The sequence below is a fragment of the Nicotiana tabacum genome, chromosome 5, assembly GCF_000715075.1.
Source record: "Nicotiana tabacum cultivar K326 chromosome 5, ASM71507v2, whole genome shotgun sequence".
Lineage (NCBI taxonomy): Eukaryota > Viridiplantae > Streptophyta > Magnoliopsida > Solanales > Solanaceae > Nicotiana > Nicotiana tabacum.
Window position 1 is genome coordinate 55,342,574 of NC_134084.1, and position 19,452 is coordinate 55,362,025.

A 19,452-nucleotide genomic window follows, 5' to 3' on the forward strand; every position below is an offset into this window, starting at 1 on the left:
ACGAAGGTTTGGAACAAGGTTTTATTTGATATGAGCTTTGTTACCGGTATCAGGTTTGATATTGGGTTGCTATTTGTTACACCCCGTATTTGCACGTGAAAGTATGTCATAATTAAATTAATATAAGCTCGGAAATGAGATGTTACATCCCGTATTTTCGTACGTTAAAGTTTCGTCGTAAGTTAATCGACGTAAGCTTGGGAATGAGATTATTTTGAGGCTATACGCATTATGCGATTTCAAACAAGTAATAAGTAAATTCGTGAAGGTAAGAGGGTAAGCGAATCGAAGAAAATGAAATTCGTCAAAATTTGACATTTTGGGACAAAATACGGTCTGAACTATAATACCCGGTATTTATGGACTTATGCCCTACAAGGTACCACATGACCATGATAGTAAGGTATATAAGGTGTGCTAAAAATAAGTAGTACTTTAAGTAATTTGAAATGATTCTTAATTATGTGGGTAATTGATTAATTGTTGGATTAGTGGGAAATTTCCAAGTTAATTAGGAAATTGGTAATTTATTTAAGACATTTTGGATTGTCTTTTGGATAAAGTCTTGAAACCAATGTAGCAGCCAATAAAAAGCCCCAAAGAATGACTCTTCAATTAGGTGCTATGTGGCATATTTAATAGAATTGGTGGCACACAAACCTCAAAGTAAGGGATTATTACACATAAGTTAAGAGGAAAAATTCATATGCTTGCTAAAGCTCACAGGTTGAAGCTCAAAAATTTCAAGAATCTCTTTATTCACTATACGACTTCTAATTCACAAAGGAACGTGAATTAGAATTTGGCAAAGTAACGAATTTTGAGCAAAAATTTCATACAAAGTTACACTGCATAATAGCAACTGGATTTGCAATTCTAAGAGAGCACGGTACTAGCTTTCTCATGAACATCATACGGATTTTTTCCTACTTCGATCTGCCGTTATGTGTTGTCAGAATTGACGTGTGTTAGAGGGATTGTCAAGAAAATCGGCTCAAGTATGTTAAGGCTATCCCTCTTTTCCTTTTGGCATGATCTATACGATACAAATAAAACGAGCAAAATGCACAACTTCCATAAATGACTCTATTCATAGAAGTATTAGATATGCATATGTTCTTGAATTCCCATGTGTCTTATTATTACATCTTCTGTTCATGGGTCTTAGAAAAATACGTAAGTTGAAAAAAAGTTTACTTCATGATATTACTCAAAGGTATACTGGTCTTATGACATTCCGAGAGATTTTATTGACGTACTTCTCATGCATTGTATTCATTTATATATATACATTGACCCATGACCAGATGACGTTATATATACGTATTTATGTATATTATATGTATATGGGATATAGGAAAAGGTTACGGCGTTATATATGCACCACCACCAGATCAGCTGGTATACATTGATAATTTTGCCCACAATGGTTGAGATGATATGATGGGATGTCCTTAGAGGCTTGATGATGTTATGAACACATGTACCTATGCACGGCATGACATTCATACGCATATGTATGACACTATAAGTATTTCATGATTTACAGAGTTATCCAGACCTACAGCCAGTGCCATTTACTTCATATTTCTTCCATGTCTTTTATATACTTATTTATGTGCCTTACATACTCGGTACATTATTCGTACTGACGTCCCTTTTGCTTGGGGACACTCTATTTCATGTCCGCAGGTCCCGATAGACAGGTTGAGAGTCCTCCAAGTAGGTTATCAGCTCAGCAGAAGGTGTTGGTGCGCTCCATTTACTCCGGAGTTGCTTGTTTGGTCAGTTTTCTTTGGACATGTATTGATTGGTATGTCGGGGACCTGTCCCGGCCTTATGACATTTATGTACTCTTAGAGGCTTGTAGACATATGTCATGTATATAAAAGGTTGTATGGCCTTGTCGACCTATGTTCAATATACGAGTGATCATTTTGGCCTTACAGGCCCGTACATCATATGTATAAGTTTGTACTACATGTTGGGTCGTCCTATATTAAGTATTCCCTTATGTTTAATCTAGTTATCCCATGACGGCCCTTTTGGCCCAGTTACCAATGATAATACAATAAGAAATATACATTATGTTGGTACTCGGTTGAGTAAGGTACCGGGTGTCCGTCGCGGCCCATCGATTTGGGTCGTGACACTATTACGGTCAGAGATAGTGTTATGGGCATATGAGCGATGGGCTACATTATGTGGTTATATCTTTTGAATATATTTATGATTTGTTGCAGCGGGTTGAGATCGATACAGTGTGTGTATACGAGAATCAGATCTTAAGATGAGTCCTGGATATTGAAAGTTTGTTCTAAGGCTTATTGGTTAAGGTTAAAGGAAGAATCTTCAGTCGAGATTGTGTCGATGGGCTTTTATGGATTGAGGTGATATGGGATCACCCATTATATGTGTATGGCGGGTTTATACCGTGATTTGATGGCTTTGAAACGACTCTTGGCACGTTTCAGGACGAACGTATGTTTAAGTGGCGATGAAGTAAAAACTGGATTGGTCGCTTTGAACTTTAGCATTCTATTCGGCGGTTTGAGATTTTGAGTAGCTTCATATAATGTATTATGACTTGCGTGTATGGTCAATTTTAGTTTTCGAATGGTTTAGGATTGACTTGGAATACTGACGCTCGATTTGGAAGCTTTAAGTTGGAAGAGTTGACTAAAGTTGAACTTTTGGGTAAACGAACATGGAATCGAGGTTTAATGGTCCTGATAGGTTAGTATGGTGATCTTGGACTTGTAAGTATGTTCGAATTCAGTTTTGGAGGTTCCTAGAAGGATTCGACACTATTTATCGAAAGTTGGCTATTTGAAGAACTTAAGAGTTCATAAGTTTGACCAATAATTGACTTTGATGTTATTGGATTCCAATTGGTGTTCCGAAACTTTGCATAGGTTCATAGAGTTGAATTGAACTTGTGTGTAAAGTTTGGAAGTAATCCAAAGTGTGTAAGTGTGATTAGGACACTCTTTTTGAAGGAATGAAGATGTAACAACGTAAGAGGAATTCTATTCGGTTTGAATCCCGATTCTTTGTTGTAATGTTCTCGTAGGTATTTTGAGCCTTTGGATAAGTTTAGATAATGTTATTTTACTTTTTGGTATGATTGGATGGGGTCCCGAGGGGCTCGGTTGTGTTTTGGATCGTTAGTTGATAAACTCGTTAAGTTAAGGATTTGGAGTTTGACTACGGTCAATATCGGGTCAAGACGACATCTTTACAGTATTTTGAGTGCGTGAGTAGGTTCGTAACGTGTTTTATAACTGAAATACGTATATACTTTGTGTCCAGAAGGTTTTGAATGGGTTTTGGGTGCTAAAACAATGTTTTTGTCGTTGGTTATTTTTTTCTGGTGTAAACAATTCCGAAAATACTGATTATGTCCTTGAAATTTTCAGACTTCCTTTAAAACTTCAAAATATCATATATCCCTCATTTTAAGGCCAAAAATGGGTGATTCAAAAGGCTATCTTGGGTTTAATCTTGCAAGAATTATGTTGAGCTTATCAAATGTGTGTTTTGGGATCATCTAGGATTTGATTTGAGCTGGAACAGCTGTCGCATATTTTTACTTGTTCTAGAATTTAGACTTTTTCTCACAAGGTTTTGAAGCTCGGATTTGGGAGATTTTGGAGGAAATTTTCACAATTTAAATTGGGGTAAGTATTTTTGACTCGGATTTATTTATATTTCATGACTCCAACCTTGAATTTAGCGATTGTTTGATGAATCAAATTGATGAAATTGAGACTTTTAGTAAAAACTTTTCTAAAACATAAATTGATGATTTGAGGGCCGATTTGAGGTCGGATTTGGATGAAAAATATGTATTTGGACTCATATTAGAATGGGTGTTCAGAATTTATGAGTTTTGTCGGGTTCCCGGGTGCGGTCCCGGGTTGACTTTTCGATTTTAGTTAAAGATCGAAGCTTTATTATTTGAAATCATTTCCTATGGATTTTATACATGATATTAAGTTAATTTGGCTGGATTCGAGCCGTCCGAAGGTTGATTTGCGCGGGAAGGGCTTCTTAGAGTGTTGATTTAGCTTATTTGAAGTAAGTATCTTGCCTAAACATGGTTGAGGCGCTAGTTTCCTGAGTTATTTGTGATAGCAACGTGCTATAGGTGGCGCACAAGTGTGGGGATAAGACCATGTGCGTACACCGGGTATTATCCATGCTCGGATACTGCAGGCTATGATATGCCTTGAATTGATTGCTAAGCTTCTTGTTGTGATGCCTCTCTTATTTGTACCCCTGTTGTGAGCTAGTTGAGCCATGTTTCAGGTTACATAAAGGTTAATCTCCTTATTGGACCTGATAGTTGCTATTTAGTGATGTATTTACTTTATTTGAGTTGTGATATCACACATACACATGCATACATCTTAGCATGTCACTTATACCAGTCCAAGAGTATGAAATTTGATATTCATTGATCATACACATGTATTTTTGCAAATAGATTGGATTGATAGCATGTGATCACGTCGGGCGGATTATGATATTATGTTTGTGACCATGCATAGTGGATTGTGATATTGTGCATGTGGCCATGTCGGATGGATTATGATATTGTGCCTGTGACCACGTGGGCGGATTATGATATTGGGCTTGTGACCACGCCGAGAGGATCCGTGATATTAAGCCTATAACCACGCTCGGCGGATTATGATATTGAGTTTGTGACCATGCCGGGCAGATTATGATTCCACGTGACTACGCCGTGTAGTGTGTGGATATAGATCCATTCCCCTAGGGTCACCCTCTCATGTGTCTTCTTGATGGTGTACACATGGATTGTGAAACCTATAGGTTTCTGATTGATGTGGGCCTTGGAAAGGCTGATTATTGGCTTGGTCGGTTACTGAGACTCTGATGTGGTCTTGAGAGCCGTAATGTAATTTATATTTGGATCGGGTTGCACGCCACAACAGATTTATTTGATTTTGCTATTGCATTCATCTTCACTTACAATTCCCTTGGTTGTTTCCTGATTTATTTGCATATCTCCTTTATATGCTGGATTGTTGAGTGAGCAGAGTACGTTAAGTTGTTTTATGCACCAAGATGGCTTATTCTATGATTCATAACTTGATCATACTATTTCTGTACTTGTTGGAGTTATAAACTGTATAGTAGCGAGCATCATTTATAATTCTTGCTTCTATTACCTTGCCGAGGTTAGTTTGATACTTGCTGAGTACATGGGGTCGGCTGTATTCATACTACATTTATGCACCTTGTGTGCAGATTTTGGGGCTGAGATGTTGTGGATGACGGGAGCTGGCAGGGGTGTACGCACAAATTTTTGTAAGCGGTGTCGAAATTTATAAAAGAATTAAAATATAACTTTGATTATCATAGAAATAACCTTAGTCTATTGATTTTGTTGAGTCTTAAGTTACAAAAGGTCCTGAGTATTTGCAAAAGAAAAATGTTCTAGTTGAGGTTTGAACCTTTTGACCTCTTAGAGAAAAATCAAGCACATTACCAACACACCAAGACACAATTTATGTCAAGTGGTGTCATTTTTTCCTAGTTATCTGTTTCCGTACAGTATTAATACATATATTTAGTAAAATTTTCCGACGAAGCGATGTCGCGTGACCCCGCTTCAGTAAGCATAAATCCGCCCCAGGGAGCTAGCACTGAAAAGGCACCTGCCTTCTGGACATAACTACCACTTGTCCTTGGTAGTTTTAGATTTGAATTCTGCTTATGTACATTTCAAACAGATGCTATATTTGTTTCATACCAGTTTTGTATATTTAGTCTTTGTGGCCTGTGACTTGTACTATCAGTCATTGGGATATTTTTTGGTGTAGTTATGTTTGGATTTTATAGATAACATCTTGGTTGGCATGACACGTGTAAGATAACCAATCCAACTAAAAAGCAAAAACCTGTAGTTAATGCCAAGAGTAACAAATTTTATGGAACTCCAAATTCTATGCAAATATCCAGGAAAAACGATGCCGAGATGGCAGAAACAATTTAGCAACTGATTAAAGAACGTGAGCTCTATGAATCATTATAATTTTTCTTGCTCCGTACTAACAAATTAGTAACACAACAACTCAGGTTCCCCACATAATGCTTTATATGGACATGTTGCAAATATTTCAGTATTCCTCAGCAAGTCGTGACAGAGAGGTGTATGTTCCCATGAACGCGCTGACTATCCCCAATAAGACAATGGCTACACTGAGTATGATCTGCATTTGTTAAAACCATCAATTAATGAAGAAATAGCAATTGACCAAAAGACATTTAATGTTACTAATCAACTTTATAGGTAATCGGAAGTAAACTCTAGCTAGTTGAATTTGCAATGGTGAACCACCTATTATTAGATAATCTTAACTCCATTTAGAATCATCAAAATATTATAACATAGACTCAACTGTCCAAGAAGAGAAGCCAGCTAGTATCATGGGGTAGTCATGGAAATAACCAAGTCAATAAGACCTGCTATGTCTCATGGTTTGTGGGATCTGTAAAGAAGGAAGTGATATAAGAGGCTCTAATCATGCAATCTTGGCCGTTTCAGCACCTATTAGCAAATGGAAAAAACATTTTTGAGCTGAATGGATTGAAATGGATTGGGGCCTGCAAAGGAATCCTTTAAGACACAATTGCCTCTGTGTTCGTGAAGATCTACCGGTATCCGTTGAAGTTAAATCCGCTTCAGCATTATCAACAATCACACAAAAGAAATTATGTGCCAAGTCTCTCCAAGAATTTACTAGAAATAGGATACTAGGAGTTTACAACAGCAGTTGACCCCAATGAACTTGCCACTAAGTTGTGCTTCCTACAATTCTAACCTCTGAGGGTTAGCATCCCATAGATCAGATCGTGAACTCTTTCAGACCCTTAGTTTCACTTGGTTGGGGCATGCCACTATTGGAACTCAAAGAACAAGAATTTCTATCCATAAAAGCTGAGCTTGGGATTATTTTCTATTATTCTTTTCTTTTTAAAGTACTGTAATAGTACAGTACAATTTTGTGTGCCCGGAAGAAATCCAATGTGCAAAACCAAAGACTGGCCCACTCCACTACCCAAACCAAGAAAAAAAAAGGGAAAAATGAACCAACTTACAATCAAATATGAAAAAGGATTTAAAAAGAAAAGAAGTAACCCGAAGAATCCACTTCTCTTAATTAGCAGTGGGACAAAATTGTAAGGCTTGAAATCATGAAAAAGCACGACCACACCTGAGCTATGATTACCTGATTATTTGTAGCCTTATTCCCCAAAATTTTCAGAAAGCACAAAGCTGGTATAATTACCGCCTGCATCATCAATCAAACATGTGATACAAAATTATCTCTCTCTAACAAAAGAATTCAAACATTTACAAGTGTTTGTCTGTGTGTGTATATGTGTGTGTTTGACAGCTTGTCGTGCAGGTGGCTGCAGTGTGTGTGAGAGAGAATAGAGTGTGAGGGGGGAGGGGTGTAATTTGCTGTTTAGTAAGTGAGATCAATTATTGAAGCACCTCAAAAGTATCAATGTAGCAGAAAATATCGATGTCTCAGTTTATATTGTAATAGGATTCATGATGTCTGCAGCGTTTGGACGCATGTAAGACGAACTGGGGACGAAAGCGGGGACAAGAAGTTGTACATGCTATACAAGGTGAGAGAGAAGAAGGCTTGCGACCTGAATCAAATGAGGTGCATCAAATATGAGGAAGACAAAGTATTGGTGGAAGTAGGGATGTGCATGGATCGGATCGGATTTAGCACATTTCGGATCAGATTTCGGATTCTAGAAAATGTAATCCGAATTAATATCGGATCGGATCGGATTATATAGTTTGGATCGGATCAGATTTTCAGATTTCGGATCGGATTATTATGCCTCAAAGTTGCAAACTCATATGTATATTTTCTTTGTAAAAGAGGCAATACAGTAAGAAAAATTCATGTTTCTGCAATTATGAGAGTACTATGGTGCCAATATAGCTAAATCCATCAATTGTAAAGGTAATTACTTTGAGGAAAATATAAAGAAAGTACTAATTATCCGAAATAAAAGTTTAGTATTTATACATGCCCTAATAATTTCGGATCGGATTGAATCGGATCGTATTAAAATTATACTAATCCGAATCTGATCCGAAATCCGAAATTTTTATAAACACAATCAGAAATCCGAAATTGAACGGATCAGTTCGGATTTCGAATATCCGATCCAAATGAACAGCCCTAAGTGGAAGAGACACTTATTAAAAGACGATGGCAGGCATACTTTCACAAACTCTTGAACGAAGAAGAGGATAGGAATATTGTGTTGGATGATTTGGAGCACTCTGAGAGTCATCTAGATTTTGGATGTTGTAGGCGTATTAATATTGCGAAGGTTGAGCGGTCTATACGTAAGATGAACAAGGGAAGAGTGGCTGGGCCAGACAAAATCCCAATGAAGTTTTGGAAGAACGCAGGCGGGACAGACTTGGAGTGGCTTACTGGGTTGTTTAATGTTATTTTTAGGCGAAGAAGATGCCCGAGGAATGAGGCGGATCACGATGATTTTGGTGTACAAAAATGAGGGTGATATCCAATATTACAACAACAATAGGGGTATCAAGTTTGGGAGAGGGTGGTGGAAATGAGGATAAGGAGGAGTTTGTCTGTTTCTTAGAACCAATTCGGATTTATGCTGGGGCGATCGATTATGGAAGGTATTCACCTTGTAAGGAGATTGGTGGAGCATTAGAGAGAGGGGAAGAGGGACTTGCATCTAGTGTTCATTGACTTAGAAAAAGCTTACGACAAAGCCCATAAGGAGGTTCTATAGAGATGTTTGGAGGCTAGAAATATTCTGGTAGCGTATACTAAGGTGATTAAGAACATGTATGATGGAGCTAAGACCCGCGTGAAGACAGTGGAGGAGACTCGGAACACTTTCCAATGATGATGGGGTTGCACCAGGGATCAACCCTTAACCCATTTTTATTTGCCTTGGCGATAGATGTCCTAACATGTCACATTCAAAGGGAAAATGTCGTGGTGCATGTTATTTGCTGACAATATAGTATTGATTGACGAGACACGAGGTGGTGTTAACGCAACGTTGGAGGTTTGGAGACAGACCTTGGAGTCAAAAGATTTCAAGTTGAGCAGGACCAAAACAGAATATTAGGATTGCAAGTTCAGCGATGTGGCGTATGAGGCGGATAAAGACGTGAGGCATGATTCACAAGTCATCCCCAAGAGCAAATTTCAAGTACCTTGTGTCAGTAATCCAAGATAACGAGGAGATTGACGATGATGTCACGCACCATATTAGAGCGAGATGGATGAAATAGAGGCTCAATTCCTGTGTTCTATGTGATAAGAATGTACCACTAGAACTTAAAAGGTAAGTTCTATAGAGTGATGGTTAAACCTAACTTGTTGTATGCGGCAGAATGGTGGCCAGTCAAGAAATCACATGTCAACGAGATGAAAGTGGCAAAAATGAAAATGCTGAGATGGATATGTGGGCATACCATAAGAAAAGATTAGAAATAAAGATATTCTGGACAAGGTGAGAGTGCATCCGTGGAGGACAAAATGTAGGAAGTTAGGTTGAGATAGTTCAGGCATGTGAAGAGGAGGGGCACAGATACCCCGGTAAGGAGGTGAGGTTGGCCTTGGTAACCATGAGGAGAGATAGAGGCAGGCTGAAGAAGTATTGGGGAAATGTGATTAGGCAAAAAATGATACAACTTCAGCTTACCGAGAACATGACTCTTAATAGGAGGGTGTGAAGGTCAAGGATTAGGGTAGAAAGTTAGTAGGTAATTGAGCGTATTGCTTTTCCATACCAGTTATATTAGCATTATTCTTGTACTTCCTTATTTGTAGTTTGCTTTTACTTCCTGATATTTTTTTCGCTTTGCTTATTCCATTATCATATTAGTGGTACTTCTTTTTCATCATTCCTTGAGCCGAGGATCTATCGAAAATAATTTCTCTACCTTCACAAAGTAGGGGTAAGGTATGTGTACGCACTACTCTCCCCAGAGCCCACTTTGTGGGATTACACTGAGTTTGATGTTGTTGTTGTTGACTACGGAAAACCCACGAAAGTGCATTAACTAAGGGAAAACTCAAATTAAACTATATTATCCCATCAGATGTTCGCCAGAAAGGTTTCTCCGACAAGCTTCTGTTTTCTCCGTCAACCTCTAACCAGATTCATATCTCTCATCTCAACCTCCTTTCTCGTGGTATTACAGTGCCAAAAATCATTACAATTAACTTGCAAACTAATTTATCAAGTTGAAATATTGGGGTGAAGGATGGTACTGAACGAAGGGAGTCTTTGGGAAGAGATTTTGACACAAATATAATGAAGGAGACGAAAATTAAAAAAGAGAGAATAAGGAAAAAGAGTAAAAATAAGAAAAAGAAAAAAAAAGGAAAATTCAAATTGAATCTGATGTGGGAATACATGGCAAAGACATAGGGAGAGTGTGCAACACCATCCACCATGCGACTGGTTGTATATATCTCAAAGAGGTATTAATTCACTTCGGACAAGAATAAGGAGGTATTAGGTCGCTCGTAAAGGTTAAGTGTGTAACTGACTTTTCCGAACAACCGTAAGGTGCAACTTATGTCTTTTCCTTGAAAAATATTCATCACCAACTTAGCTTCTCATTTTAAGTAGGCAAAATGGCATCGGACCACCTAAGCTTGTAGCTGTTGTCATACCGGTATATAAATTTAAAACTTTTCAATTTAAACACTTCAACGCATACATTTGCACAATATCAAACCCTTCCGTCCATCCGACCATAGCGCGTGTATTACAAAAATGCAGACGCGGGCATCTAATCAGCAAAAGACCACTAAAATTGCTACTACACATAAGGGGGCACCAACTCCCCCCTTAATTTTCTAAGTCCTACTTTTTATTTCTTTCTCTTTCTTCTCACCATAGCTTTCCAAACTCCATCACAGGTGAGAACTAAAGTTCTTCAGTTATCTATAATAGAGCAAGAAGAGACAAGAATAAGCAAAGAATAAAAAGAAGCAGAGAAGAATAACTCTCGCCCATGGCTCTAATGGCTTTGAACTCTTGAATTTCTTGTAAAGTTATAAGTGGGTCATTGGATTTAAGAATGTTGGAGATGGGTTTCCACTAATCTCTGCTTTTGAGTACAAAAATTACACCTTTTGGAATAAAGTAAAGAATTCCAGAACCTGTTGCTCCCACTATTACTACAACTTTTGGCTTTGAATTTGATGTGCGGTTGAGGTTTATTTCAAGGGTTTTGCATTTTCTCATGGAAATATGTGAATCAGTGGGGGAAGAGGATTTGGAGGAGAGGAGGAGAAGGGAGCAGCGGAGTGAGGGATTGGAGAAGATGGAGTTAGGGGATCGAAGGCACAGAAGGAAGGAAGAAAGAGAAGAGGGAAGGGTTACGGAAGAAACGAGGGGTTTGGACCCCCCTCCCCCTCCTTTTTTTTGTCCTTTTGTTCTTTTATCAACTAAAAGATCAAAATAAATTATATTTAGGCGCCTTATAGCAGTGATGTGCACGCATTATTTCCATGTCAGCTACACCTCCTCCACATAAGTATGGGCGACCGTCAAAGTAGTTTATAATATTCTTTCATCAAGTAAGAGTGCTAAAATGGGAAAATTCTAAGTTTATATACCGGAATGACAAACTGGTGCAAGTTAAGTGGCCCGGAAGCCATTTTGCCTTTTAAATACAACAAATAACAAGCAACTCTAGAGAAACACTTTCCTATTGAATGTCAATCTTTCGTTGGAGTCAACAAATGTAGCTAATGGAGAACAGAGTAGTTTTATCCTTAGTCAACAGAACAACTCCCATCCTCAATGGGCAAGTTCAGAAAGGAAGGCCATTTGAAATACAACTTATCCAAAGGGAAGTTACATCTTAACAAATATTCAATTCAGGAGAAGATTTACAATCATTACTTACCTCAACAACAACAACAACAACTACCCAGTATAATCTCACCAAGTGGGGTCTAGGGAGGGTAGGATGTACGCAGCCTTACCCCTACCCTTCCAGGGTAGGGAGACTATTTCCAAATGATCCTCGGCTAAAGAAGGTGAAGGAAGACCTGATAGCAAGTGATAGCAAGACAAATATCTAGAAAACTAAATCGGAGATAACAACAAAGAATATGTGCATTTTGAGAAGGACATTTCAGTATAATCTAGCCATAAAAAGATATAGTAGAACGGGTGAAAAATGAATTCAAAAGTTCTATACATCTTCCACACCAAATGTCACTCATAAAGCATACTCTAGTGGTATAACAGATACATTTCATAGGACAGATCTAATTTAGCTGCAATAGGCCAACTTCACGGAGGGAATTCGAAAACTCCTAACTGCTCCATTTTTAGAAAAACCACCATCATCAAAATTTTATCAATTATTACTTCAGAAATAGCCCCGTACTAAATAAATAGTCAAATTTCAAAATCTCAATAAATTAATTCTCCATTGTATCAGGATACATAAACTAATGTCGATAGAATTCAAAGAAAAGGAAACCAGAATGTGTTGAGGGGTACATTTGCAGCAATAACTTTAATAATAGGCCAGGGAGACCAATCTGAGTATAATCTAAAGGATTCATATTAGCTGCTGCATAAGAATATGATATGGAAAACAGTAGGCATGTAAGCAGGAAAAGAATCTTCATAAGAAGCAATCTACCATAGTAAAGCATAGAAGATGGAAATAAAAGATCAAATTGACCTTCAAACAACCCTAGGCCATTCAAGAAACCAAAGTTGATCTTTACTTTTAGGATTTCTCCTTTAAGTATTCTGCATTAGAGAATCATTTTATGATTCCTAGGAGTAATAGAATATGCACACAATATTCTGTTCATTGATTGTATAAAGGGCATCCTAGTACACAAAGTCTCTCGTGTTCACGCAGTGTCTGGGGAAGGGCCGCACCCCAGGGGTGTGATGTAGATTGCCTACCATAACACAAGCGTTAATGGTTGATTCCATGATTCGAACCATTGACCTATAGGCCACATGGAGACAACTTTACCGCTGCTCCAAGACTCCCGTTTTGATTCATTGATTGTAAATTGAGTGATATTTGGGTTCAAAGAAAATCAGAGTACGCTATACTTTTTGATATAATAAGCAGAGATAAACAGGTCAACTACCACAAGCAGCACATAAGCAGCCATGTGCACATATGTGTCAACAGGCAGCTAAAAGAAACATAACAATTACAAAATTGATTACGAATAGTGCAGTGTGAATCAATGAACAAGAAGGAAGATTAAACGGTTTAAAATAACTTACCAAAAAAGGGAAGAAGAAATGCAACACAAAGTGTAGATATAACCAATGCTGTCCTTAGGACAATGAAAAACCAGTAACTAGTAGCCAAAGCTGCAGGAAGCAACTCCTCAATACTTCTAGCTAACGGGTTCAGTAACAAGGAATATTTGTGAAAAGTTAAGGAACTTAACTAGAAATTGATAAGAACATTGACAACATTGAAAAAGCTTCTTAAAAGAAAATTTAATCTCATAAAAGGATATTTGGTAATTGGAGTTACTACCTGCAAATGAAATGAAATAAATTAAATATAAAATGATAATGACAGCTCTAAGGGACGAGAGCAAACAAAACTCACTGTCGTCCATAATGCAACATTAGAAACAAAAGCATGTTTTGGCAAATTCAGAGTAATCTGTGATTGCGTAGATTGACCAAACATAAGAAATCCCATGATTGCAGCACCACCATATAAGAGAATACACAAAGTAAAGCTGCAAAATACCCAAAACCAAACATTATAGTGGCTGTAAAAAGAAAGTGATCAATAAAAATCATAAAGCCCTCTATACCACACAATGACTGCTGTTGTAAATTTGGTTTTGTCAGCCATAGATTGATAGATATTTGGGAAAACAGAGTGCCCTGAATAGCAATACCCATAGACACCTATTGCAAATGGAATACCACTCCAATTTACCACTGGAGCCGTCTGACGAAATCCAATTTGATCTACTGTCCCAAGTAAGAGAAGACATACGACCACTAGAGCTGTCGAAATGAGACCTCCGACTGCAAAAAAGGGCAATGTAGTATTATGATCTGATAAAGAACTAAAAATGGGTCGCAGCTGTAGAACTATTTGGAAACCTGAAAGGTAAGAGATCAATCGTAAATCTTTCAACCAAACTGTGGGCAGAATGATAAGAACACTAATGATTGCAAACAAGTGCATGGAGTCCAATCGAGAACCAAACAAGTAAATGTGTGCTCCAGGGTATAGCTGCTTGAGATTATCTCCATCAAGTATGATAAATTCTACACAAGAGGACTGCAAGTCAAGAAAGACTTATTAGGAATTGAGCAATGTCAAACGAGACCAAACAATCTGCAAATCCAGCTGAGGAGTGCATCTCTTACATATAGCTCCATGTACAAAATAATCTGCACCAAACCAAGAAAACCACAGGGTTAACATTCAGTAGTTTAGAAACCACCTTTTCATTATTGGCTTATATATAAGTCTTACTCCACATATTTAATCCTTTCCACTTCATTGACTTGTTTTATTTTGGCAAAATACATTAAACCACCCCTAAACTTGGCGGAGATTATGAGTATCATCCCCGAACTATTCGTGGTTTTAATTACCCCCTCAACTTGGCCTTTTGAGAGTCATTACACCCTGGACGCTGAGACGCTGATGTGGCAAAAAGTGTGGGTGCACTCACCTGCCACGTGGATTTTTCTATGTGGCATTTTTTTGAAAAATAAAATATTTTTTTACCTTTTTAAGAATATTACTTTTTAGATATTTTTTTCCGAATATAATTTATAATAAAACTTGGATAGAACGACATTATTTAGGCTAAATATTTTGATTTGGCCAAAAATAATAAAGTTTTAGTTAATCTTTTTTTGAATTTGATCTAAAAATAAAGATTTATACAACTGAAATAAATAGTCAAGATATCTAAAAAGCTATAAAAAATACATAGTTTGAAATTAATTATTTTGACTATAATTTTTTATATATCTCTAAATTACGATGCTCTAATTTTGTTTTTTACATATTTACCTAAAAAAGTAAAAATACACAGTTAAAATAAATAGTCATTGCATCAAAAGAAGAAATAAAAAGAGTGTACAATCTTTATTGCTGCAATTGTACACTCTTTTTATTTCTTCTTTTGATGCAATGACTATTTATTTTAACTGTGTATTTTTACTTTTTTAGGTAAATATGTAAAAAACAAAATTAGAGCATCGTAATTTAGAGATATATAAAAAATTATAGTCAAAATAATTAATTTCAAACTATGTATTTTTTATAGCTTTTTAGATATCTTGACTATTTATTTCAGTTGTATAAATCTTTATTTTCAGGTCAAATTCAAAAAAAGATTAACTAAAATTGGCCAAATAAAAATATTTAGCCTAAATAATGTAGTTATATCCAAGTTTTATTATAAATTTTATTCGAAAAAAATTATCTAAAAAAGTAGATCTTAAAAAGGTAAAAAAAAATATTTTATTTTTCCAAAAAATGCCACATAGACAGAAAAATTCACGTGGCAGACGAGTGCACCCACACTTTTTGCCACATCAACGTCTAGGGGGTAATGGCCCTCAAAAGGCCAAGTTGAGGGGGGTAATTAAGACCGGACATAGTTCGGGGAGGATACTAATAATCTGAGCCAAGTTTAGGAGTGGTTTAAGGTATTTTGCCTTTTATTTTTCTTTGTTTTTGTTCTTTCCCTTCCCTCTTATTTCAGTCACCTGAAATGACCAAGATTCTTTATGCCCTCAGATCATTAGTCGAAGCAATCTTATAGTTGCGACTTCTGAGGACTTGTCAGGTGATTTTCTTAAAAAGCAAAGAAAAGGCATATTATACAGGCTATAATTGCTGAGAGTAGCAAACAATTTGTCGGGCTAGTAAGCCACCATGTTTACATTAAATGAAAGAAAAGAGACATCATGGTCTTTTACATAGTAGCTAAATATCCCCCTAGCCCACTGCCATATAACTAGGTAATTAACTGTATATATCAAATGAAATAATACAAACCTCATGGTCTTTGACATAATAACCAAATATCTCCTTAGCCCACTAGCCTATAATTAGGTGCAAAGCTGAATATATGAACTTACAGATACTAGAATACGTCCATATTTTCCAAATGCAGCTTCTCCCATGTCCGGAAATGATGTAATTCCCTCTTTGCTTTCAAAGCAATATCGCATAAGACAAGCAGTATAACAACAGACTACTGCAAAAAGAACAAGCACTGCCATGCTTGCCCAACCTGCTTGTTTCACTGTATAAGGTGTAGAAAGAAGTCCAACTCCAGCCATGACATTTGTTCCTGTTACATAGCATGAGAAGCCCTTGAAATTCCATAAAATAAAAACAATTCAATTAAGCAAAGAATCACTGGAATGTAATCATGACCAAAAAATTAAAGAAGAAAACCACTATATTGATAACAGGTGCTGCAAATGACGCAAAGGAATAGACCGTTCCCACTAAGTGTAAACTTTTTATTTCATTGATATTTTTCTTTTTCCATTTCTCTTCATCTTTTAACCTTGTTCTATTGTTAACTATATATCCTCTCTAGAGTGCTTCTCTGAGCCCAAATCTTGATCAGAAATTGCAGATAGAATACCATCCAGAAACAAAGGATTTTGCATTCCCAGAAGATTACAGTGAGGATTCTAACCATTGAATATAGTTTGAACAAGGCTACATCCGTGGCTAATTGGAAGTTCTCCCGTGATTATATGTGATGAAACCTTTTCTGGCCATGAAGCTTGTGATCTCCAGGGCACATCAAGGTCGCTTTTCTGGTGACTCTTCCCATCAATAGACAGCAAAGGGGTCTTTACACTCCAAACCAAGTTATTTTGACTAGAGATATCAGAAGTCGAATACTTAAAGCTGGCTACAGGCTGAAAGGATCCAAAGTTTGGTGATGCAGCAATTGTGTAAATATCCATAGACTCCCTGAAAGAAGAATCGGAATTGGGAAACAAAAGAGAATTAAGGCCCGAATAGTTTCAAATGAGTTGAACATAGCTAAACATTTGCCTGTAATCCATCAATCATAAATTATGCCTGTAATTGATGTCACCTGAAGTTACCATATGAATTCTAATTCTAGTACAAGCAGTAGCCATATGAGTGGAAACAAGGTGCATCCAGCGATAGCTTAACACAATAATCTAAATATTTTGATCGAGGTTTTAGTCTGTTCTCTCTACTTTTTCCAAATTTCATTTATACCTGGCAACATCCCAGAGCAATACAAAGATCAGAATCAATTTATCTTCAAATTTCCCACTGTAATAAAACCTTAGTCTAAGCCAAACTTAAGAATGTCACAACCACTAGGAAACACCTTGGAGTGTTAACTCCAACTCATGGGACAAGCCCTACTCAGTAGCCCTTCTGCAATTCACTATGGTTGCACTGAAGTACTTCACAACAGTCCACGGCATCAGCAATTTCTCAGTTCCAACAATACAAATATGAAATAGCTCATACATAAAAATAGTGACAATAAGGAGGCATATACAATTGGAAAACTAACTTTTGTAAGCAATACAACATTTTGTAAATATGAATACTTGATCTTCTACCTTCGCATGGAAGAAAAATGAAACATAGCACATATCTTCTAATTAGTTGGAAATTCATAGAGAACAGTTCAATGTATACCTAAGCTACTACAATTACATCATTTGTAAAAATCACCACAACATTGAACACTTCAGGTTTAGATCTACTTATATTAAATAAATTTTAAGTAGATATTGATGTTAATAGCTCTGTATCAACATATTTAACCTTCTATTTCCCAAGAGGAGTTGGGTTAGCCCTCCGGGCAGCTTACAGGGAGCCAAAATACTACTTGTGCCCTCCATTTACTACCTCGGTTTGTCCCCCCAAACGACCATCAAAAACTTATTATCCCCTTGCAAGCGTTCATGGAACGGTGATGAAATAACAGCGAATGAGCTAATAAGGTCCATCAATTGAGGATTTCAGAGTAACAGAGAAGAAGAATATTCCAGAGAGAGAGAGAATAGGTTGGCTAAAAGCTCTGAGAAGAGTAAAATCATAGTCCTTTTGAATTTTCCCTTGAATATTGCCACCTGTCCCACTGAAACCCCTAAATTTGGCTAATTTCTGAAGGTTAAATGTGCTAGTAACCATAACTTACAGATCTCGCCTCGTGGTTACATCACCAAGGATGTATAAAATTCCTATTCCTGTATAAGTGAAAGCTCCATGATTGTACCGAACTACAAATAGTTTGTCATTCAGAGCACAAATGACTACTGATAGCACGTCACATAGAGGGGAAAGGTAATATTGTCCTTGCGAGTGTTGAATTGCGTGACAACCTCGTATACATTTATTTACTTAATAATATATTTACCACGTCCCTTCACCTGATTACTTTTATAAGCCAAGCACGAAGAAATTCTTTCTTATACTAGATGGTGCCGAGACTTGAACTCTGTACTTTTTCATGCTCTAATATCATGTTGAATTGTATGACATTCTAAAACCATAACCCATTAGATAGAGTACATTTTATTTAATTAATTATGTCTTCAACAGTGAGGTTATGGCAATGCATCTCAACCACATCAAGGTTTGTCTATTCTAGATACTAGCATTCACTGGCAGCCATAATTGAAAGGATCGTGTTGTTTCATTGAAACTGGGAGAGACACAGAGTACATATACAGAAATTGATTTAGTTCAGGAACATGTATAAGCAAGAGTAGAGTCTTACTTACCTGACACTCTTTGGCCATTGTTGAGAAACAAATGAAGAGGAACGAGAAGGCCTACCTTCTCCTTCTTCATGTTCATCATCTTCTGTCATCTCTTCCTCTGTATTAATATGACCAGCTTCAACATTATCATCTGATTCTTCCCAGAAAAACTCATCTTCCTCGTTTTCCCCGTCTTTGTTCCGCGCCATTATTATTTGCAACTCGCAAAATAAAACTAACCAATCAAAGAATCAATCAGAAAACAACAAGAATCATAAGTCCAGTTAGAGAAAGTCTGTTATATAAATATCCAAGAAAAGAAAAACATTACTATGAAATATAGTACATAGAAACGACGAAATGTTGAGGATCGATGAGTTGGAGGATTTCAAGGGTTTTCGGTGGCTGAGAAAGAGGAGGAATCACGAGAGGTGCTGAGGAAGAGACACATATACACTGACGTGCTGCTTCAGCTTAATCAATGAAACTAATTAATATTAACCTTTTTTCCTCTTACAAGTTTAATTGAAACTTCCATACTACAGTAGTTAGGGTGGCTAACACAACTTTTGTACGTTCATGATCATCACGTGCCTATTCGATAATATTGCGAAT

At 36.9% G+C, this 19,452-nt stretch overlaps 1 protein-coding gene across 3 annotated transcripts; it reads right to left on the bottom strand.

Annotated features, from left to right (window-relative positions):
• Positions 1–7,267: 7,267 nt before the first annotated feature.
• On the bottom strand, positions 7,268–19,307 carry LOC107792016 (amino acid transporter AVT1A). 3 transcript variants are annotated; one of them, XM_075253575.1, is made up of 10 exons: positions 19,169–19,307; positions 18,859–19,072; positions 16,770–17,053; positions 16,198–16,412; positions 14,464–14,487; positions 14,194–14,374; positions 13,896–14,115; positions 13,682–13,817; positions 13,345–13,513; positions 7,268–7,366 (listed from the first exon to the last, which is right to left on the bottom strand). In XM_075253575.1, exons 2-10 carry the CDS (start codon positions 19,044–19,046, stop codon positions 7,338–7,340), a joined length of 1,446 nt encoding a protein of 481 aa, XP_075109676.1. In that variant the 5' UTR covers positions 19,047–19,072; positions 19,169–19,307; the 3' UTR covers positions 7,268–7,337. The 3 variants fall into 3 exon arrangements, with proteins under 3 accessions (XP_075109676.1, XP_075109677.1, XP_075109678.1); XM_075253576.1 differs by lacking the exon at positions 7,268–7,366 and adding an exon at positions 13,583–13,606 and having other exon boundaries at positions 13,308–13,486; XM_075253577.1 differs by lacking the exon at positions 7,268–7,366 and adding an exon at positions 13,586–13,606 and having other exon boundaries at positions 13,346–13,491.
• Between the last annotated feature and the right edge of the window lie 145 nt (positions 19,308–19,452).

What these genes read in the sequence shown, in the direction of transcription:
- LOC107792016 (XM_075253575.1), bottom strand. Translation starts at nt 19,046, where the DNA reads ATGGCGCGGAACAAAGACGGGGAAAACGAGGAAGATGAGTTTTTCTGG. An exon ending in CAATGGCCAAAGAGTGTCAG is followed by an intron (nt 17,054 to 18,858) that starts GTAAGTAAGACT and finishes TTCTTCTTTCAG; the next exon opens with GGAGTCTATGGATATTTACA. An exon ending in TTTTGTACATGGAGCTATAT is followed by an intron (nt 14,375 to 14,463) that starts GTAAGAGATGCA and finishes CTTGACTTGCAG; the next exon opens with TCCTCTTGTGTAGAATTTAT.